At 35.9% G+C, this 23,830-nt stretch overlaps 1 protein-coding gene across 2 annotated transcripts; it reads left to right on the top strand.

The window, feature by feature from the left end:
* Window positions 1-1,270: 1,270 nt before the first annotated feature.
* On the top strand, window positions 1,271-23,339 carry LOC129279450 (quinone oxidoreductase-like). Of its 2 annotated transcripts, none has more exons than XM_064111444.1 (8): window positions 1,271-1,592; window positions 3,426-3,575; window positions 5,097-5,257; window positions 6,924-6,975; window positions 14,552-14,704; window positions 16,567-16,668; window positions 20,544-20,639; window positions 21,914-23,339. In XM_064111444.1, the coding sequence occupies exons 1-8, from the start codon at window positions 1,470-1,472 to the stop codon at window positions 22,076-22,078; spliced, it is 1,002 nt and encodes a 333-aa protein (XP_063967514.1). In that variant the 5' UTR covers window positions 1,271-1,469; the 3' UTR covers window positions 22,079-23,339. The 2 variants fall into 2 exon arrangements, with proteins under 2 accessions (XP_063967514.1, XP_063967515.1); XM_064111445.1 differs by lacking the exon at window positions 1,271-1,592 and having other exon boundaries at window positions 3,426-3,472; window positions 3,508-3,575.
* The last annotated feature ends 491 nt before the right edge of the window (window positions 23,340-23,830 follow it).

Below are 23,830 nucleotides of genomic sequence, written 5' to 3' on the forward strand. Positions count from 1 at the left end.
CTGAGCCAAAATACTTCATAAACTAAAACTAGTTTTGTAAATTTTGATTGGTTTTTAGGATTGAATAAATAATGAAAACTTTTACATTATCTGTCATGCTTAATTTCAAAAGAGTACGCTTAGATTTAGAGGATTATTTTTATTCTTTAGGAGACACACTTTCTTATGATATCGTTCCAAATCGTTTTATTAACGAAATTTTCGTTAAAACAGTTAAGGAGAGAGAGACAGAGAGAGTAAACATGCTATAATTGGGTGTAAGTACAGTGAAAATGAATAAAAATGAGAAAGAAACCTAGACGATATCAAAATAATACCCCAAAATAGAAGGGAAAACTGGACTACTTTTCACTTAAAAGATCGTAATTATGAGTATGCAGGCTTTTATGCAGAGTCGGACGAAAAGAAAGGCTGAGAGGGAAAAAAAGGCATAACGCATTTCGATAAAACAAATTTGAAAAACAAAATATACAGAGTTGATACAATAGTGAATAGATAACGGAGATGATGATAATAATGCTACACCCGTATGATAAATTTCACGATATAAGTATATGTTAAAAAAAAAAAAAAAACATCAGCGATATAAAAGGGGCTGGTGAAAAAATCTTTACACCTCAGAGATTTTGGAGCACATTAATTAATAAATATTTAAAAATGTATATTTCTGTATGACGGTCTTTTTCATTTGAAGTGTATATGCTCACTTACTTTGTATGTATTATTTTAATTACTTGGACCCCTCAGAAGGCCGCGCTTATATTCTTTTGCTGAAGAGAGCCAATGGTCGAACGGAGCCGGACCCCCCCCCCCCCCGTTCGGGGGCGTAAACTGGACTATATTTCACTTAAAAGACGAAATATTAATTATGATTGGGAGGGGGCAGTTGCCGCCAAATATTTTGAAAACTTTGTTTTTTACTGAATTATAATTTTACAAAATTCAAAAGTGTACACGAAATCCTTTGCAGAATTTTATGCGTCTTCCGCCCCCATTGGCGGACCACAATGTCATTTTTTAAATTTATTTATTTATTCATTTATTTATTTTATACTGCAGGGTAGGCCTGGGTAAATCTATTTACTATCAGTATATTATACATAATTATTAACCATTCACCATTATTCCTATTTTTATCCATCGACAATGATTCTACCAGCTTTTTGATAATGTCACCCACTTTAATAGACGGGGTTCGCCGCCGGCATCTTTTTATGACTCTTTCGTCCTATAATTATGATAGTTACCGGTACCATGAGTACTGCAGGCAACAAATGATAAATTTTTGGTCCATTATAATGATGTATTATCCGCTTGGTTATATAAGTAGCCTCTTGACGAAAGAAGGCCTCAGTGCAATTCGTAAGAAAACTCGGAGGGAGTTTTTAAGAAAGTAATGCGCTCCACTGGTTCGCAATTAATTTCTAGAACTGCATCGTTTATTATCTTTTGAAGTACGAAGCATATTTATGAACTTATTTGAGATGGCGGAATCAACACAAATGAAGGCTGTTTTCGTAGAAGAGTTTGGAGGGGCGGAAAACATGAAAATAAAGACAGACGCCCCTGTGCCCAGAGTTGTAGCTGGAAAGGTAAGTAGAAGTTTTTTCTTTCTTTTTAGTATGAATCACTTTGGAGTGGTTAGAGTGGGGGTGAGGAATTTCAAAATTTCAAAACCTACTTTCTTATTTCTTACAACCGCCCCCCCCCCCGCGAACGTGTGTACAAGATCATTTGATTATAATTGAAAAACATGCCCAGTGTCCCGTAAAACAAAGGTCAGCAATTAATCGTAACCTTGATTGTTACGAGTAATTTTTGTTATGAATTGAATCGACGCATTTCATAATAATTGTTTTATGTTTGTTTATGTATTCCGTACTGTATTCATTTTAAGTTGCCCTGTATTACGTTTTTCTAGAACTGATAACCTGGGCCCATTATTGTAACTGATTCTTTTTTTAATGAATTAAAGGTGATTTATAAAAAAAAGTGGTCAATGCAATCAATCGTAAAAATTGTTCCACGATTGATTGCTATGCTTTGTGTTATGGGCCCCTGATCATCTCGCTAGCATCGCCTTCTCGTCCACGTAATCAAAATGTTGAACATTTAAATTACACCCTCTAAGTTACGAAACTTCGAGTGAATCAATTTACCGTATGGATTATGATTATTATTATTTATTCGGCATTTCAAAATACATGAATTACAGTACAATACAAGTTACATAAACATTAGGATATACGTGACATAATACAACCTCCTGGAATAGAGATGAAGGGGCTGCCGGGGTTTGGAAAAGGTTAACTAAATTACCCACAGGTCTTCCTTCCCACACACATTTACCTCCATCTAGGTCAGTATAAGAATATGAACATATGAATTAATAGTAAATGGATTAAAACTTAACTGGAATTCACCTCCAGAGTAGAATTTGAATTCGTGATTGTGATTAGCGTTCGTGATTCCAATCATATTCTAGTTTGGTTTCACACGTGCTAAAAATGTGTCATATTAGCCCTATTTTTCACTGGAATCATCATTCAAATTACGATTTTATTTGCCGTATGAAAGGGCGGAAAATGATTTTCGTAGTCTCAACGCACAATACCCGTATGGAAAGCACAGTGTGATCACAGTGTCTTCACATAGTGGACTATGTGAAAATATTATACACACTGTTAACATGATCAAATTCAACAGCGTGAACTTTATTTCCACACTGTGGATACCTCGACAGTGTGACTGTTCCCAGCGTGTTCACACATGGTCTATTATGTGAATATGTGATTCACACTGTTTAAATGCTCAAATTTAACAGTGTGAAGGTGATTTCACACTGTGTCCCACACTGTGAACACACTGAGGGACACTGTGTTCTTTCCCGTCCGGAATGTTTTTGGAACTAAAGTAAGAGCTGAAATTGTTATGCAGTTGGGTTTAATTGCATGCGTCTCTGGGTATATGATATTTGTTAGGCGCCTCGTCAATTGTATCTTCTATTTATTTCAATTTACTGTTTAAAATTTGGTAAATATGGGCAGCTTTCCCACATATCATGGTGGTAACATTATGCAGGTACCCATTTTATAAAGAGTTAGAATTACTGTAAGTTTTCCATTATGGCAACTTATACCATGGCAACATGGCAATGAACTCAATCACAATCAAGGATCCAATGAAAGTTACAATAATGGCAAGGTTGAAACGTACGTGCTCCAGGGGAGCGTTTTATCAACATTTTTGTCCGACAAGTTGTCAGATCTGACATCTTTCCTTGATGTTGATTGGCTAAGAAGCACTGTTACTATGGTAACTGTCGGATAAAACGTCTGACAAGTCCTTCATGAAACACTCCCCAGATCCAAGAATAATTTAAAAATGACAATTCGTTTTCTTGCTATTGTTCATCCTGTTTATAGGTGCTTGTACGTCTGCATGCTGCTGGTATCAACGAGCTCGAACTTCGCATTCGTTCTAGGGGATGGAGGGGGTTCATAACCCCTTTCGTTCTCGGAATGGATGGAGCAGGGGTCGTCGAAACCGTCGGCGATGGCGTGATGACTTGCAAGGTGAGTGATCACAGATGACATCCGGGGAAGCGTTTCATCAACATTTTTGTCCGACAAGATGTCACTCAGATCTGACAACTTTCCTTGATGTTGATTGGCTGAGAAGCAGTGTTACTATGGTAACTGTCGGATGAAATGGGGCTTGTCGGATAAAACGTCCGACAACTCCATTCATGAAACGCTCCCCGGGTCCTTACAGGGACGGCCCCTTCGTTTACGTCTTGAAAAGTGTGTTTGTGTGTGTGTGTGTGGGGGGGGGGTACATCCCCAAACCAAGTTCACAGTGTTCTGTATACAGTATATAGTTATGTGAATGTAGAAATCGATTTTCTTGCATCAGTGTGTTCTGTTGCTTCTTCGAAGATATTAATATTCAAGCATCGACACGGAATCAATCGTTGTATTTTTGTAATATGATTATAGCACTTTGTACCGTCTATATACCAACTACTTATCTATTAATTTTTTATGACATCGAAACAGATGGGTAAAAGGTAATAAGACACGAGTAGCACTTTATTACAGGAAACAATAACCTGTGGAGGTACTGGTATATTAAAGGGTAACCTAAACAATGGCAATTTGTTATTAGTAGGCATTGGCGGCGGAAGCCAAAACTTTTAGGGGGGGGGACCACAACAATTTTTTGACAAGCAAAAAAAAAAAAAAAAGGTTATCAACCAAAAACTTTAGGGGGGACGCAAGAAAAAAATATTGACAAGCAAAAAAAAAAAAAAAAAAAAAGGTTATCAACAAAAAATTTAGGGGGGGGGGGGACCGTCCCCCCCACCTAAAATTTAGGGGGGGGACACGTCCCCCCGCTTCCGCCGCCTATGTTAGTAGGTCCTATCCTTTATTCAGGTTTATGATGTAAAATGGGTGGAGAAGATACCAGAGAACTGAGAATTGAAATTTAAAAGAGGTTATAAAGGAGAAAGAATCATGAAAACTTACAAGAGTCTTTAAAATTGCCCTTTTTCAAATAGGTATATTACAAGTTTCAACTCGCGCTTCGCGCTCACATTAGTATTCACGCCCTCACGAGGCCTTGTGAAAATAAAGCTAACGTGTACTTAAAACTTTGGTCTAAAGGACTACCCCCACCGGTGAACAGATGGGGCAAGCTTGTAAAAGCCATGTAAGCACCCCCTTCAAAAGCTTCAACAAAAAAAGAAGAAAAAAAAAATAGACAGGGAAAGAGTGAAATATGATATCATTTTATCTGATATAAAATGTATCAGATTTTTTTTCAAATCAAATACGTTTAAATGATGAGGATTTAGGTCACGAAAAGTTTGACAAGCCTCCAAAAGGTCTTCACTTGGGCATGCACGATATCGTCCATACAGAAATAAATACATATTTTACGGCCCTCAAAGGGGGGGGGGGTGTACCGTATGTGCCTCCACCTGGATCCGTGACTTCTCAAATCAGCGACTATTCTAGCAAGTTATGAACCATAGATAATTTTGAATAAATATCTGAATAATGATGTTTGCCTTTTTTCTAATCAATTTCCAGCCTGGAGATCGTGTGTATGTATGTCAACCAATAACGGGGACGTATGCGGAGTATTGTTTAGCAGATGCAGATAGGGTTTATAAACTCCATGATAAACTCAGTTTTGAAGAAGGAGCTCTTTTACCAATCCCTTACTTTAGCGCTCTTCGCGCTCTCACCAGGTAAGTCGATAGTTGTGGCAATAAGTGGTCCAAGTGTAGTCTGCAGGCACAGACCTTTGGTTTTCGCAGTTGACATCGTGCATAATGCAGAGTCTGAAGGGGTGAGACTAGATGCAATATGTACTGTTGCTGGTTCTTATTTGACACAAACATGTTGACACAGACAGACCCGGGAGTTTGGCTTCAGCTAGTCATCACTCTTGACATGGTGTAATTTGTTAAAGGAGAATGAAACTCTTGGAGCAAGTTAGCTTTTGCGAAAGCCTAAAAATCAAAGAATAAGATCAACAAAAGTTTAAGTAAAATAGGACTAGCAATAGAAGAGTTATGAGCATTTGAATGTCGAGATCACTAATGCTATGGAGATCCTCCCATTGGCAATGCGACCAAGATCTATGATGTCACAGATGAACAACTATCCCCTTTTGGACACTGAAAATATACCCCAAAACATCTCTTTTTGCTCATTCTAATCATATGACAAACGATTCATCAATGATATAATGTTGTGAAACCTCTGTACTTGTCCTCTCATAAAGAGAATACCTCACCTTGTGATAGACTCTATAAAGGTGAGAATATAAGTGAAATAAGTACTAAAGTAATGAGGGAGTTGTACGTGTGTGACATCACAGATCTTGGTCGCATTGCCAATGGGAGAATCTACATGGCATTAGTGATCTCAATATTCAAATGCTCGTAACTTTCTTATTATTCATTCAATCTTCCTCAAACTTTCAACAATATGTTTCTTTGATTTTTCTCTTTAAAATGAATTCAGCTGGTTTCAAGGGTTTCATTCTCCTTTAAGATGTCAAACATGAGTCTTTGCTTTCAGACCATCCCGAGTGGTGGTGGTTGTAAGTATAGTGGTATAGTAAGTTATTGTGATGGTAGAGGTGGTGCAATATGTTTCGACCAAGAAGCAATTAATCAGAGGAATAGTTGTTACGTTGGTACCCGCTCGATTGTATCTCATTGGGGGGGGGGGGGGGGGGAGTACGTGGGGGAGGTAAAACATTTTATTCTTAATGTATTGCACTTACTGCCTTAGTGTTGCATAACACAAATCATTTGTCTTGATATTCGCTTTCTTCTCATTTCTTCCCTAAATTTGAGAATCCTTGAACCCATGCTCATCTTCAACGGAAAAGCTTTAAGATGCAATAGAAGATAAACGTAGCTTTGCTTCATATTCGCATTGAGCGTCTCTTAACATCCCCCGAAAACCACAATAACATTACCGTTTATACTTTCACTTTTCGGAAAAAACTCCCCCTTCACACACTTTTTAGAATTATCTAATACCACACATTTTTGGCAATACTATTATCAAATAATTCAATTAAAAATGTAAATACCAAAACATTGTGTGTCTTTTTTCATGTCATCATTTTCCATTTACCATGTATACAAAACCCTGCTTTCCGATAGGACAAAAGTTAGATCACGTGATTAAACATATTTCTTCCATTGCCCGATGAACTTGAAATTGCTAGTATTTGTTCACCCCCTAACCTTCTCACTCGCTATCAAATTTCTCTGTCATTGTGTGGATTAGTTTTTGTTACATTTTATCAAATAATTGGAAATGAATACTTTTAACCCTGAATAGTATTTTAACGAACACTTTGTCTCTTACTTTGCACCCTTCTTCTGATTCCAGAGCTCATTTTCAACGCGGTGATAGTGTTTTAGTACAGGGAGCTAGTGGAGCTGTAAGTATTTTTCTGAAGTCCTTTATGTTTCTTTTTATGTATTGTGTTTTATTTTATACTGCAGGGTTGACCTGTTCAGCTTTGAAAAAAAAATGCTTTACGAAGGTGCCCTGCAGTTAAACAAGCATCATTCAACATGACAAAGATCAGCTGGGAGGTCTTTGTCGAAAACTGGTGAACCGGAACAATAGTTTCGTCCTAAGTCTACGAGCTGACGAAAATGGCAAATATATCGTTTGTCCAGAGTCAAGGACTAAACTACTGTTTTGATTCACCGATTTTCGACAAAGACTTCTTGATTGTTCTTTGTCATGAAGAGCATTTGACAATACATTTTCTATGTTTTTGAATCCTCCGTATGTGACTGGACGAGAAATATCTATTATCTTTAAAACTACAATATGTACTAGACACGAGGGTTTAAGATGGTTACCGTTAATGGGGCTGCGACTAGATATTTTGATCGGGGAGGGGAGGGGGGGGGCAAAATGACCCTTTGTTTCTCAATCAAAATAATAATGGTTCCATGACATTTGCTCTGGCGACAATTGCTCCGATGGAGATTCTGCACATTAAGCCAAACATGAAATGTTACCTCCAAAACTAAATCAACCCTAATCCTATATCTTATACATTATTCTGAACCAAAAACTCTATTACAATCCCTAACCTTACACCCTCTGAGATATTGAGACCGGGGCAAATGTCGCAGGAGCAAATGTAATGTAATTACATGGCCCGTATTCAGGTTTAAGTTAAACCATGGTCTAACCATAGAGATGTATACTAATAACGCTAGAGGGCGTACTTCGTCAAATCTCTGTGATTACGCGGAGACCGGCTGCCATTACTCGATAGGTCTTCGCAGCCTGCCATGCGCGTACATTACCTATGGGGCATGTACAGTGATAGCACAGAAACGGAACAAAATGATGACATATGAGCTTGAAAGCAAATGGAAAAGCAAAATATTGTAAATCGCACTGGATTAAAGTTCAAATTAACAAAGAATCTATCAAAACTGAGGACAAAACTGCCTATATAGACCTATCTATAGGGCATAATATATCCTACAAATAATACAGTCCAACGATAATATACATCCCCAATCGTTTTTGCTTTGGTCATAACATTTCGATGTATCATATATATGACTTCTATTTTCTGATGATTTGGAAGGGATGAATATTAAAAATAACATGCAGCTAGGCCTATAGGCATATCGTTCTAGGTCCTGCAAATTTAACATGATCTGGTGTTCAAGTTGACCTCAGAAATTTCATAGGCCCTTTCACAGTGTCTGATGCATCCGAGACACAAGCTATCGAAAAACACGATTGCATTTTTTTTTCAAGAATAGTTTCCTAATTACTATGATGCTGATTGCTGATAATTTATTTCTTTACTTTTGATAATTTTTATAATTCATTTTCCATTTAGATCTACACATAGAAATCATATAAAGAATATAGAGCCTAACTCCTTTCCCCATGGTTTTAAACGTCGATGTAACCAACATCACAATAACTCGTGAGTCATAAAATTACTTTTATTGATAATATTTGAAAATGATTTATGCATTGGTCCAATTAATTGATAAGTTTATGATTTAAATTTCCAATGCTGTCAACCATTTGAATAGAAAATTTGAATAGATTTAGGGAGAGATTAAATGAGATCGACTGGAGTGTCATCTATAACAGTCAAGACTCGGATATTTGTTTTGACAAATTCTTGGATCTTTTTATGTCTACTTATAACGCTACAATCCCCCTTAAGAAGTTTTCCCGCTCCACATATAAAAAGACACCCAGACTCCCCTGGATCTCTAAATCTCTCCTTAAGTCTATCAACCGTAAAAACAATTTATTTTGCAAATATAAGAAACAGCCCAATAATGATAAACTTAAAAGGAAATATATTCGATATCGTAATGTACTGACAACTTCCCTACGTCTTGCCAAAAAAAATGTATTTTTCTGACCAATTTAACAAGTACAAGAACGATATTTCGAGTACGTGGAGAGTGATAAACAAGGTCTTACGATCAAACAAAAAGTCCGAACCAACAAAAGAAATCTCACACAACGGGAAAATTATCGAAGATCCTACTGAAATAGCCGAGTTGTATAACGATTACTTTGTTCAAATTGGTACTAACCTCTCAATGAATATCCCTGAACCTGATAGAGAATTTACATCTTTTTTTTTAAAATCCTAATCCGCAATCTATTTCCCTTACCCCTATACTCGAATACGAAGTTAAAGATATTGTAAATAATTTAAAATGTAATAAGAGTCCTGGTAGTGATGGTATAACAAATTTCCTTTTGAAAAAGGTAATTAATGAAATACTCTCACCTTTGACATATATTTTTAATCTATCATTAATAAATGGCGTTGTTCCTTGTAATATGAAAGTAGCAAAAGTTATACCCGTTTTTAAAAAAGATGATAAACGAGAAGTTTGCAACTATCGTCCAATTTCACTTCTCACTTCCCTTTCAAAGTTACTAGAAAAGATAATGTACTCACGCTTAATCAAATTTTTAACCGACTGTCAGATATTATGTGATTCTCAGTTTGGTTTCAGGAAAAAACATTCTACTGTTCATGCTTTACTTTCTTTTATTGATAAGGTGGCATGTGTCGTCGATAAGTCACTGCACACTGTTGGTATATTCCTGGACCTTTCCAAGGCCTTCGACACGATCAATCATGATATATTGTTATATAAATTATCACATTATGGTATTCGTGGGAAGGCCTTGGATTGGTTCAGGAGCTACCTCAGTTCTCGTAAACAATTTGTTTCTTATACAGGTATAAATTCTAGTTTGAAATCAATATCTTGCGGAGTACCCCAAGGATCACTCCTTGGTCCCTTACTTTTCATACTTTACATTAATGATTTTAAAAATTCTTCCAATATTTTGTCATTTATTTTTTTTGCTGATGATTCTAATATTTTTCTGTCTCACCGTGACCCACATACACTACTTAATATTTTAAATACAGAACTTAAATCAGTTCAGTCTTGGATTAGAGCTAACAAGTTGTCACTTAATGTTAAGAAAACCAATTTTATGATTTTTAGTAATTCTCTTAAAAGTTTACCTGGTCAAGTAGTCATGGATAATGTAAATTTATTACAGGTTGAATCCACCAAATTTCTTGGGCTCTATATCGATCATGATTTGTCTTGGAAGTGTCACATTAATTACTTGTGTAAATTGACTTCTAGAAGTATCGGTATTTTAAGCAAGCTAAAATTCTTTTTTCCTGATTATATACTATTAAACTTATATATGACTCTCATTTCATCACGACTAAATTATGGTATATTAGCTTGGGGTAATACAAACAAGACGGTACTAGAAATGTTATTTAAATTACAAAAGCGGGCTATTAGGTTGATTAACCAATCTGACTTTTATGCACACACAAATCCATTATTTATAAAAAATAAAATCCTGAAAATTCATGATCTTTACGAATTTCATTTGGGTACATTCATGTTTCAACTCTCAAAAGATGATCTACCGGAAATTTTCTCTTCCTTGTTTCAAAGAAACGACCTCATCCATTCTTATCCAACCCGCCAAAGGGACTCATTTCACCTTCCACGTACTCGAACGTTATTTGCTCAAAGAACAATTGTATTTGAAGGACCAAGGTTTTGGAATCATCTTCCAAACGAAATATCTAGCTGTTTATCCTTAAGTATGTTTAAATGTAAACTGAAATCATTTCTTTTGTCCAGTTATGGACCCCGTTAAAACGCACTGGCTGAATATATATAATGTATTTGATTTGTACCTTTTTAAAGGTATACTGCCTAGTTTGAATTTTTTCATTCTTCGCTCATCCCCCCCTTCTATTTCACATTTGTCCACTTTCCCTCTCATTCTTTACCCCGCGATTTTCCGCTAATCTTTGGCCTTTCCTTGATTACTAATTTCATAATTACTTTAAGGAACCTGCAGACATTACAAGCTCTGCTTTTTATGCAGGTTCCTTCATATTTCACTTTATTTACTGCTATTATACATGCTATATCTTGTATTTTGTATGTAATCAAATGTATTTCTCAATTTTATTATGTTATTATTTTGCTATCTTGTGAAGTATGAAAATAAATTCAATTCAATTCAATTCAATCCGGTCATATTGATTACTTATATACGTGCGAGCAATTAAGAAATGTTTGTTGACAGCAAAATTTGCATATCAAATGCGCGCATGCATTATATAGTACAATTTTGCAATGTACATGAGGCCATGGGGTAACGTGTAGGATGTTTACCATGTATTATTGACTTGCAAACATTTCAATATTTCAGAGAGTAAACAAATTACAATGCGTGTTTAACGCAACATAGAACAATTTCACTTTGATTTTCTGGAAAGTCTAAACTTGATTCACTCCGGCTGAAATACTATGCAGATCGGCAAACCGGCTGAAATATTCTGTTGATATAATTATGGCCGGCGTTTGTGATCCTAATGATTGGACCAATATTATGTGAACAAATCAAGGATAGAATAATAAGAAGGAGAGGAATAAGGAGGAGAAGAGAAGAAAAAGGGCGGGAAGACTGAGGATATTTGTTTTATACTACAAGGATTATTATTACTAAAACTGAGTGTATAAAACCAGTTGATAACAATATCATGAAAGAGATTCATAAATGCAAACTTAATAAACTTATATAAAAACGGTTGCAAAATTGTGAGTACTAAAACCAAACATAATATTGCAAAACTGAAAATACTTGGAATAAGATGTTATACAAATTGTCAGCTGTTGAGTGATCATCATAATTACCTGTCTTGAGATTGTGTTAATATTTATTAACTGTGTCTGTGTTAAATTTATGGCAAAGATTTCCAAACACTGGCACCGGCCTATGTCATAAACCGGTAAACATGCGTTTTGCATATTCAGTTTTGTTTGTCACTTTAAAAGTATAACTAATTTAATCTTCTAATTTTATTCTTTTAATTACATTGGCTAGCCTATGGACCTGAGTTTGATTATTCAGTTTTGTTTTATAATAAGGTTTTCACGGATGAACAAAATTATAATATTATTGACATACGGGGCCGCAGAATGATTTTGAAACAGGGGGTGCATAAAATCACAATAATTTATTATGTCATGTTCATTTTCACTTTAGGGAGGGATCCGGGGGGGGGGGTACTCGACCAAAAAAGTAGTAGGTATGTGCCGCGGGCGAGACAAAAAACGGGGGCCTTGGAGCGCGCTCAGTATTGTAAAAAGGAGGGTCCTCGGAACAGGCTTCGGAACTACAAATGTTTGTGAAAACGGGGGTCCTTGGAACGGGTCGCCTGCGTGTGCATCCCAATGGAACGGGCATACGTGCATGCAGCTAGCACGGGCGCCGGGTACGCTAGCGCAGAGGCGATGTTCGGACAGCGCTCTGCGGCCGCTTTTCACCCAAATTGCGGCTCATCGTAGCAGATCAATGCGACCGGAACGGCGTAACGGAAAATATGCGAAGCTTTGGAGCGGATATCTTTCTTCTTTTTTTTCTCGATAAGAAAATGCTATGCTTTGAAGCGGCTTTCTTTGTTCTTTTTCTCAATTAGACAAAAATGCTATGCCTTGGAACGGAAATTTGAGTGTGAAAATGGGGGTTCCCTCCGCGGCACATACCCACTATGCATTATATACTGAGTGCCCCCCCCCCGGGAGGGATCCATGCAGTCGCGCCCCTATTTTATTTTGATCATAGCTAGTGTGTCAAAGTAATTTTGATTGGGTGCGTATGACACTAGTCTTTAATTACACCCACCCCTTAAAAAGCGAATAAAAATCGATTCTAGAATGTCACGGTACACTGGTGTAACGCCAAGAAAAGTAATGAGATACACTTTATAATTACTACTTGCTATTATAATACCGCATAATCAAAGATCAAAACACTAACTTATACAAATTATTGTTAATGATATATTTCTTACAAATTAAAGCAAGTTACATATAGTAGGCCTATATAGAAATTAAAATATTATATCCAACATAAACAAATTGGTCATGAGAACATCAAGTGACGTGAATGAAGGAAATGTGGAAAAGGACGATGCAGTTAAAGGTAGGGATATCAAGCGGAGAAGATTGGCTAATTCACTGTCTTTTGAATTAATTGTCAATTTTTCCATTAATGTACGTTGTATATTTTTATTTTATCTGATATAATAGATATTATTATCTATTATTATCTAAAATAGGCCTATAAACAGAGAGGTAAATGCAAACATTATATAAGAGAATTTCAGGGGAATTTCATCCTGAGAAGTCAGGTATAAATGCCAAATTCACAGCATAATCCCCATGTAATCACACTAATAATCAATCGAAATGCAATTTGCCATTAATATTTTCGATTGTAATGAGGTTGGATTCTTTTCTTCAAGAAAAAAGGCCGGAGACGGCATCCCTTTTTCCCTTTTTCACAGCGTTACAACGCACGAGCTATGTGTACATCCGGGTACTTTTGCAAATCAAGACCTATCGAGCAATGGCCGACCACGCTCCGCGCAATCACAGACGTTAAGTACGCGCGCCTATGGCGACTCCGCACTCTAGCGTAATTAGTATACATCTCTATGGGTCTAACTCTGTGCTAAAATTATGGAAAGCCAAAAGTGTCAATTTTTTTATTAAGTTATATGTTTCTTATGTTTACTGTGCTCTTTCCTGATTCATCCATGGTGAAGACAATCATCTTTTTATACTTCCTAGACAATTATTATTGATTTGAGAGCCAAATGAGCTGAAATATGATATCTCTATACTGTTAGTGATTTATGCAACAATTGGCTATCCATACTTAAACCACAACTTTAAACCTGAGTTTAAGTTAAACCCGACTTCAGAATACGGGCCCATGACACATACCATCTTTTTATACTCTTCTTCCATTTATTTATTTTATTCATTTATTTATTTCTGATATTTTGACAGGGTAGCCCATTCACCAATAAGTAGTGGTCTTCCATGGGGCCCTGAATAACAATAAGCATATTTACAAAATGCATAACGTATGAACAGAATGTTACGGCATTAAGATTCACATTAGGATTTGAATGTAAAACGAAACATTAACAAACTTAGCAGCAAACAAAACGCAGACGGGCACTCGTTTGACGTATAATCAAATATCAATAAATCAAATTAACTAAGAACGACATCTTGAAAATACTGATAATATACACCAAATCATCAAGGTCATGCTAACACAAAATACGCACAACAGTGGATGTTCCGCAAGTTATTTATAAACTGTTCTTCTAAACATTCTCTTAAATGAAATGACAGAAGGAGCTGTTCTAATTGAATTATCAAGCTTATTCCATTCAAATATTGAAGATACAATTGGACTACACTTATAACAAGTTCTTTCTTCCCCGTCTCCTCTCCTTTTCTTCCTTATCTCCTATTTCTTCTTTTTATTTCACTACTTGAAAAAAATTGAAACAACTTGAAAACACCGCCCCTGGAACCTCGCCCCTTTTATTCATATAATTTATGCTTCTAATTCCCCCACAGGTCGGCCTGGCTGCTGTTCAGCTTGCGAGAGGACTTGGTGCTTCGCGTGTATTTGGAACAGCTGGTAGCGAAAGAGGGCGCCAAATTGTCAGAGAAATGGGGGCGGATGACGTATTCGACTATAAAGAGAGAGATTTCAAAGAAACAGTAAAGGTATATTTCAATCATTTCATTTCGACCGTTTTCTTTATTGAATTTCATGACACATTGACGAACGTAGACCGAAATTGGATCACTCTGTAATTAATGTTTGTATTTTATTGTTCCATCGTCAACAACAAGAAGGGGAATATACCGACCAGTTTGCAAAAGATGGGAAAAGAAAATGAAATGAAATATCCGGCCCGTGTCCCCCTTTTGAGAGCCATAATAAAAATGTGCAATTCAAATATGCCGTTCTTACACAAAATGTGCCCCCCTTTGAAATTCACAGCATATTTCATAGGAAAGTGACTACCTTTTTTGCTTGTAAAATTTAATTGGACGAAAATGACCTTCACTTTTTGGTGAACCTCCTTTTTTTTCTTGTCAAATTTTCCTCGGGAAAATGTGCCCCCCTTTTGGAAAATCCTGGATCCGCCCCTGATATATACCATGAGACATATCGACGCAAATCCGCTAATATGAGAAAATATTCTTAGTCACAAAAAAATCATTTAAATATACTGGTATGCCAGTTTAAGGAAATTGATTGAAGTATTGATTGAGCTAGGATTACCAACTCTATTGTCCCGAAGAGAAAAACTTACTCAAGATTTTGACATTTGTTTTGAAAGAAATAACTTATGCCAGTCTTGGTTACTACCTTACCTCCTCAACGAAATAATAATTTTCTTCGAAATGCAAACAAATATACAGAATTCAAATACAAGACAAACAGATTTCAAAACAGTGCCCTCCCTAATGTTGTACGTGTGCTTAACAAATATTACCAATCATAACTGAAGTAATTTGAAAATTCTTAAACGTTTAATATATATACATGCTTAGAAATTGTGAATTCTTTTTAATAACAATTGACTTATTGTGTTCTTAAAAGTTTTATTATGAATAATTTTATCAATCTATCATATGCATTATCCTGTTATTCATTCATCTTTATCGATAACTTACTGTGCAAATGTATGTGAATAATTTTAATTGTCTCTGTTTTTTTTTTACCATGTATTTAATTGATACCCTGTAAAGCATGTATAATTCAGTTTTTACTGCGATACGTGTCTAATGAATAAACCACAGTATGAAAATGAAAATGCGTATTGCATGATTGAATTCATTCTTCTTTTTTTATATATCAAATTCAAACAGATTATCATAGTTTGTACAAAGCAGGGTATAGATAGAAATGAAAAAAAAATACAACTCACTGAAAAGCATCGCTTGTCTATGTAAGATCCCTGTGATAAGTAACGTATACAAATATGAAATTCAAATTGTAATTAAAAAGGTTCAGTAGAATAATCAATATTCAAATTATATCACATTCCGTAGGCCTATATATTTCAATTTCAATTCATTTAATTTTCAACAGAACAAAGTGAAGTGGTCGAAATAAGTACAATGAACTTATACAGACAATATAAATTGAGACATGTACAATATATGATATTTTTATATAAGGAAAACAAAACAGAGTATTGTATATGAGCAAAATATCATAAACATTATAAAATAAAGTTCTGAGAAAATCGAGGGATCCACTAAAAAGCAGTGCTTGTATTATGTGGACCCATCTAAATAATTATTGTAAAATTGCCTACGAAGACGGACACAGAGGTGACAAAACAGATATATATATCTAAATAGTTGCTAGCACAATGACATCACAAATATAAAATGAAAAAAATATGACTTCCTTATCATACTTAGATGGATTTTAGTCGAACCTAAATTTTCATTTTTCTACAATTTTCTGCTTTTATTAAAAGCAGCTTGTTGTCAGGGTGAACTCCCCTCAACTTTCATTAAACTGTTTATCATCTAGTCTGAATATTTTTTTTGTAACTCTCGAACAGGCGGCAATCGGCCCAAAGGGAGTGAACGTTATCTTGGAAACAAACGTCGACGTCAACTTCCATTTCGATCTCGAAATCGTATCCAAGCACGGTCACATCGTGGTAAGTTGATTTCTTATACACTGCAGTCACACCACCGAGATCGTTTTCATATCGATCGCTGGTACGTCATTGAAAAATAACGTAGCAGTTTTGATTTATCTGTGGTCGGTTCGGTGTGTGTGGCATGACTTTGATTCCAGTTTATTGGAACGATTTCCACATTCTCATCATGAAAAATAGTCAGAAGGCTTGTAAAATGTACTTTTTAAAAGACGATACAACTTTTTTTGCTTAATTTCACGGTTGAATAAACACAGTCAAAATGTGCTATTATTGGATTTTTTTTTACACATTTCTATCGATGAAAATGATCGAATATGATGACAATTATTTTTGGGAAGAGTATCTTCAACAATATTCACCATTTCACGGCTCAATGAAAGTTTAATGAAAACCCCCAAAATACGATTTTCAAATATCACTGGCAAGTAATGTTTCAATTTGGTAACTGAAATGATCTTTTCTCAACCTTTTTCGTTATGGTCATTACCAATTAACATACTTCAATTAAGGATTCAAAGGCATTTAATTAAACATTCACGCTTGAATGAACATGTGGAATGTGATTAGCTCTATTTTACGTTATTGGAAAAAATGAAATTGCTATCTATGGATATCTGTCACAAACCTTCTTGCATAGTTAACAGGGGTCGCGGAAGCGGGGGAGGGGGGGGGGGGGGCTGAAGCCCCCCCCCACTTTTTTTCCAAAACCATGTACAAAAACGTAAAAATGACCATCTGATTGTGATCTTTTGCATGTTCAGCCCCCCCCCCCCCACTTTGAAAACCGTTCCGCGGCCCCTGGTTAATTTGATTGGATTTTTATGAAAATCTCGATATCTAATGCTTCAGTGTGCACACAGTATTAAAAAATTATGCAAATGAGAAGAAAGTCCAAGGCCTTGGCCCCACTCTGTGCCGTATCGAATGCTTATTTGAGTGTGCGAGCCCTTTGGATAGTGTCACTCTGAAGCCATGTGCGAAGTTTCATGAGAAAACTATTGGCAGAAGTAACAAAAACCGACTATAATTATGAAACAAACCCTTATTTCACTTTTGTTTAAATTTTGACTTCCTCTCTCATAGACATTGTGTACACGATGGGTGCATATTATGTTTGAGAATAAGTATCCCCCTATTCAAAGTGGTGGAACTGTCTTTAGTAGTATCATTTGGCAGTAATGTTTATCGACCTATGGGCAGAATTTTATGCAAAAAAAAAAAAAGAAATCGATTTGTTTGTTTATGGATGAGTGAGCACACCCCAAAGGGGAAAAGGGTCATTTTCAATGTCACAGACTCATTTTGAGGGGTTATAAAGTGAATAATGGGGGCAAATTCGGTTTCAAGTTTAACTTAATTGGTGTTGCTTTTATCATCCATTATTTTTACCACCACACACTTTCCGAACTTTTTTACACTGTCATGGTTGAACGAGCACACTCGAAAACTTAGGAATTAATACTTTTTTACTGCATAAATGCACTCTTTTCCTAATAATTTCTCAGTATCAGTTGAATTTATGGATAAATCAGTGGTGAATCCAGAATTTGAAAGTGGGGAGGTGCCGAGAAATTGGGGGAGGGGAGCCACTAACATTTTCCAATTTTAACATGTTTTAACAAGTTACAGAGGATACTACCATAAACCCCCTTTGAGATGATACGTCACAAAAAATGTGCTCACTCAAGCATAAACATACGTTATCAAAATTTTCTGTGGAGTGGCTCAATCGCCACCTTTCGCAATCATCACGGACGCTAATATTAGGGTCCCCTAACACAAAAGTTGTCGCTTAATCATACACTTGATTTTTAAGATTGATTGTACATAGTCAATAGAATCAAACGTAGAAAACTGCTCTACAATCAATGCTAAGATTTGTGTTACAGGGGGGGGGGGGGGGGGTTACAGGCCCTACAGATCTGCTTTTCGTGTGCAAAATTCTTTCCCGCGACACCCGCGCGCCATACATGCATGTATTACGACTGATGGCTGGAGATATTCGAAATGCAGGACCCAAAATAGAATATGACATGGATAAGAAAGTGGTTTTTCAAACAAATCGAGTACATATTGAGTGAGGAAAAACTTACTTAATTAAGGCTTAGATATAGATCATTACAGTCCATCGAATCGATATTGCATTTAATGTGGATTATTGGTGGATCTCTGGCAATTGATTCCATTGGTCAGATCACCTCTCTACTGAGCCGAACCCATTTCGCATATGTACACAGCGTATGCAATACGTTTGCATGCGGGTTTCTTTTGTTTCTTTTGTTCACTCCTTCTACACAAACGATACGCCTCTAGCACACGATGTAAAGGGTATTATGTTTTACTTTCCCCAGAAATGTGGGGTTAGATTCAAATTCCGGGGGGACCACTTCCATTGATGAGTGGATACCAGGCACGACCATGGGGTTTCGAAAAGTACCCTAAACAAGGGAAGCAAGTCTTTTCCAGATTATGAAAATGCATCTTTTAACAATTATTGAGCTTGTGAAACCCTACAAGTATTGGAAATATATCCCTTTTCCAGTATTTTAATCATCGTTTTTGACACCTTTATAACGTTACATAGGCCTATACGTAACGTACTTACCCACTATTTCCCTTTTTACGCGTTGTTGCGCCTGGTATCCAGTCTTCAATGAAAGTGGGCCCCCGGGCGGCCTCTCGAGCTCTGGGAGGAACCAACTGTGGATTTGGAAAGTCGTCCTAAATCGGATTATCGCTGTTACCATAGTAGCAACCAGAATTTTGCACACGAAACGCAAATTGAACGTTTCCGTTCCAGATGCGAAACGAAAAAAAAATCTCATGTCACACAATTTGCATTGCAGGACAGAGTTTTAAGACCATGACGACGGGCCCAAAAGTCTCTTCTAAAATCGACTAACGTCGTAAATAAGCGTTCGCGTTCTTCCAACGAAAGGTCGGGAATGATGGATAGTAAAACAAAGTCAACATCATAAAATTCACCCCAAAACAACCTTGGCCCAACTTTGTATTTACACAATTTGAAAAACGACTCTTGTGAATTTCAAAAATTGTCATTTTTAATTCAGTCTTTGATTACTCATGCATGACACAACTGATCAATCTCATTTTCCCCCAGGAGTTGCTTAGTGAGTGTAAAAAACCACCTACAAAATATTCTATCTCAAAATTATTCCGTTCAAAAGTTACAGCATTTTTATTGAGGGGGGACTTACTTTTTTGTTGTGTATATACATGTGTATAGTCCATCTTACAGTAACAGTGAATCGTTTGTGTATCTTCATAACTCACCTTGCTTCTCTCTTTTGTCAATTAACATGATTAATATGATTAATAAAACTTATGATTTTTAAACTGTACTAGACAACTATTTTTCTTTGTTGTATATTATTTCCTGAAAAAATATAATCTTTACAGCAGTGGCATAGAGATGTGCACTCCCCCCCCCCCAAAAAAAAAAAAAAACGACCAATAAAAAAACAAAGGAAAGAAAAGGAAAAAGAAAAGAGAGAAGGGTGAAATTTTATATTAATTTTTTTAAATATTATGTCAAACTTTAACACAGAATTGGATTTTTGCAATAAAAATGATTTCTTATTTTTGCTCCCGCGCTTAGTTAGCTCGAAACTTTTTATAAATTTTTCCCAATTCGCCATATCTGCCCCCCTCAAATTTTTGGCTCATTTCGTTACTGCTTTACATGTCTATCTTCAAAAGCAAACCCTAAAAAGTATTTCGAATATATGGAAAGGGAAATACATCACCCCCCTCAGATTTACAGCTTTCACTGCAGATAGCCGGAGGTAGTGAACATGATTTGAAATTCCATAATTTCAAGCGTTAAAATGTTTTTTACTGATCCCTTTCAGATCGTTGGCAAGCGAGGAATCACATCATGCGATCCACAAGAGATGGTGACAAAAGAAAGTACAGTAACCGGAAGTGCGTTGTTCTTCTGTGATACGGTAAGTGATAGGCCTATATATTATTCATTCATTTATTTGTGTTTTTTTTAAATCTATTTATTCATTTATTCAGTTAGTTAAATAGTTATTCACTCTTTTATTTATTCATTCATCCTTCCATTCATTCGCTCATTAACTCATTTATTTATTTATTTATTTATTCATTTATTTATTCATTCATTCATTCACTCATTCATTTATTTATTCATCTATTCATTTATTTATTTAATTATATATTTATTTATTCATTCATTTTCATGTATTTATTTATTATTAATTTTTTTTTTGGGGGCGGGGGTACAGTGCACTGAAAAAGTGCCCTTATTACGCAAGAAAAATGCCCCCCCCCCTCACGAATGTGTACTGTGCCCCTTTCACATGAGGACCCGCTTAAGGTGTTACAAAGTGCATTTTCTCATTAAGTGCTATTTTTTTATACAAAAAATGCTCCCTTTCACCCGAGAAGGACCCGATTTATATGTTAGCAAGTGCCCTTTCTCGAATCAGTGCCCTTATTTACCAAAGAAAAGTGTCCCTCACGAATGTGTCCTGTGCCCCTTTCACCTGAGAAGGACCCGTTTAAGATTCAAGTTTTTAAAGTGCTCCCGAACTAATCCATCTAGATCTCTTTCCAAGTTATGTTAACACTCTAGTGTTTTTTCCTCTTGTTATTATTGCCCCTCATTTTCCAATTTTTTCATTAATCAACAAAATTATGGAAGGAAAAAATTGTCCCATCCCCTTTTAGCGCTTTCCATGCAGGAAAGGGCTAATGTCATTCATCGAAAAATTGCGTCAGGAAGGGTCGTCAGGTAGCCCTAACTTCTGTGAAAAGTGCTCCTAGACCTAGTTCCCAAAAGGTCGGATAGATCGGATGGTAAAATTTGAACTTTTTATTTGGTGCTTACAAGTAGTATTTTACGCAAACGTTTGTAAAAAGTGGTATTTTCATTTTGCGACAATATATCGGCAAAAATCATGAACGTAGTTAATCAAGTATTTTCATCGGATGGAGAGATAGGGAGAGAGAGAGAGAGAAAGAGAGAGAGAGAGGGGGGGGGGGGGTCAAAATCCCGTCCCCAAACGATAAAAGGGGTTTATTTACCGAATGTTAGACCCGGCCTTTAAGGATTTAGGGGGCCCTTTCCAAGAAAGGTCGGGTTGCCCGACGACCCTACTCGACGCGATAATTTGATACAATAGAACAAGCTCGAGTATGCATGTATAAGATTGAATTAGGCCCTATTTAAATCATTGTCTATATCATCTTACAGGAAGCGAGATTGGACATGCACGACACACTTTACCGTGGCGTGGAAGAAGGCTGGCTAAAACCCTACATCGGAGGTAGATTCAAACTTGATGACGTCATCGCTAGCCATCGAGACATCGAAACGCGCAGCGGAGCGACAGGAAAAACTGTACTTACTATTGAATAATATTATTGACTTATTTTTCTGCTTTGAGCACTATAGATTGTTTATAATTCATTTGATGAAAACAGATGTGCAATACAGCTTTTCATTGGTTTTATATTTAATATGAACAAATAAAAAAGGATTAATTTATTTATTTATATATTTCATATTATACACGCATCTTTATCATACTGTAGTAGATAACACAGACAATGTAAAAAGTTGGTCTATATAATTATATACTACGAAGAAGTGCATAATGAGCATACGAAGGTGCTGCAACTTAAGCTTTTAAGGGATGGTCCAGGTTTGAGATATTTAAATCTCAATAAATAGAGTAAAATTTACAAAGCAAAATGCTGAAAATTTTATCAAAATCGGATAACAAATAACAAAGTTATTGGATTTGCAGTATTCTGACGAAACAGTTCTAGGCATGTCTCTATGAATACTCATTAGGTGGGCTGACGATGTCATATCCCAACTTGTTCTTTTGTATTTTATATATGAAATTAGGTTTATTCAAAATTGTTCTACCAAAAACTAAAACAATTGGATTGACAACTGATTAAGTGCATTAGTTGTTCATTGCCGCAACTTATTTCATCATAATGGAGACACATCATTTACACAAAAATAATGAAACATTCATGACTTGGTTTTAAGATTAAATTTTTAAACTATTCTTGCTCATCTGTGCGTAACGAATTCATATCATGGTATCAAAATGAAGAGGAAAATTTGAATTTCATGTTTTAAACGAAATAGCATATTTTTTGGTGGAATGTTGTAAAAAATCACATAGCTTAGCTACTAGATGACTCCACTTTGCCAAGGGTTGCATCCACCTTTTGTGAAATTATACACCCCTAAATCTACGAATGGCTGGGTCCATGCTGGTATAACGTAACCATAGATATATATATACTAATAATACATCTCTATGAACGTAACCATGGTATAATCATTTTGGCCGACTCCGATGTTTTTTGACGAAACGTTGGTTTGATGACTGGACCATTCGTGGATAAGGGGGTATTTTACAAATGGCGGACTCGAGCTTTCCCAAGTGACGTGGGAGATAGCGAAATAAAAAGCCAGTGCGAAACGCCATATATCGCTCGTCGGTTCAAAGTATATTTAGTGAATACGTGTAGATATGTAACAGTCATGAACGTTTGTACATTTTTCGCATTTTTAGGTTTTTTTTACAATGAACTTATCCCCCGATTTCAGTTATTCCGATACCTGTCGTTACAATAAAGTATATATTAATATTCAAGTTGAACGGCGTACACTTCTTTCATTACTTTTTGTTTGTATTTCAGTTTGTTAACATAATTATTTCAAATAGGCCTAGCTAGAGCAAGAAATCATACACTTTATGCAATAAAAAGGACAAGTTCACCCAAACAAAAAGTTGACTTGAATAAATGAATAAAAATGAAACAAGCAGAACACTGAAAATTTCATCAAATTCGGATGTAAAATAAGAAAGTTATTAAATTTCTTATTTTCGCTTCATTCACAAAACAGTTATATGCACATCATGGTTAGTATGCACATGAGGCACTGGCGTAAATCCCGGGGGGATGGGGGGAATATATCCCCCCACTTTTCGAGGAGGGGGGGGGATGGCCTGTACAAACATCCCCCCACTTTTTACGAAAGAAATGAAAAAAAAATTCACAAGAGATAATTGTTTTATTGGTGAAAATTCTTCCTAAAATACCGCTTAACAAATGAAATAATATTATTGAATCATAAAATGCA

Source organism: Lytechinus pictus, chromosome 16, assembly GCF_037042905.1.
Source record: "Lytechinus pictus isolate F3 Inbred chromosome 16, Lp3.0, whole genome shotgun sequence".
NCBI lineage: Eukaryota > Metazoa > Echinodermata > Echinoidea > Temnopleuroida > Toxopneustidae > Lytechinus > Lytechinus pictus.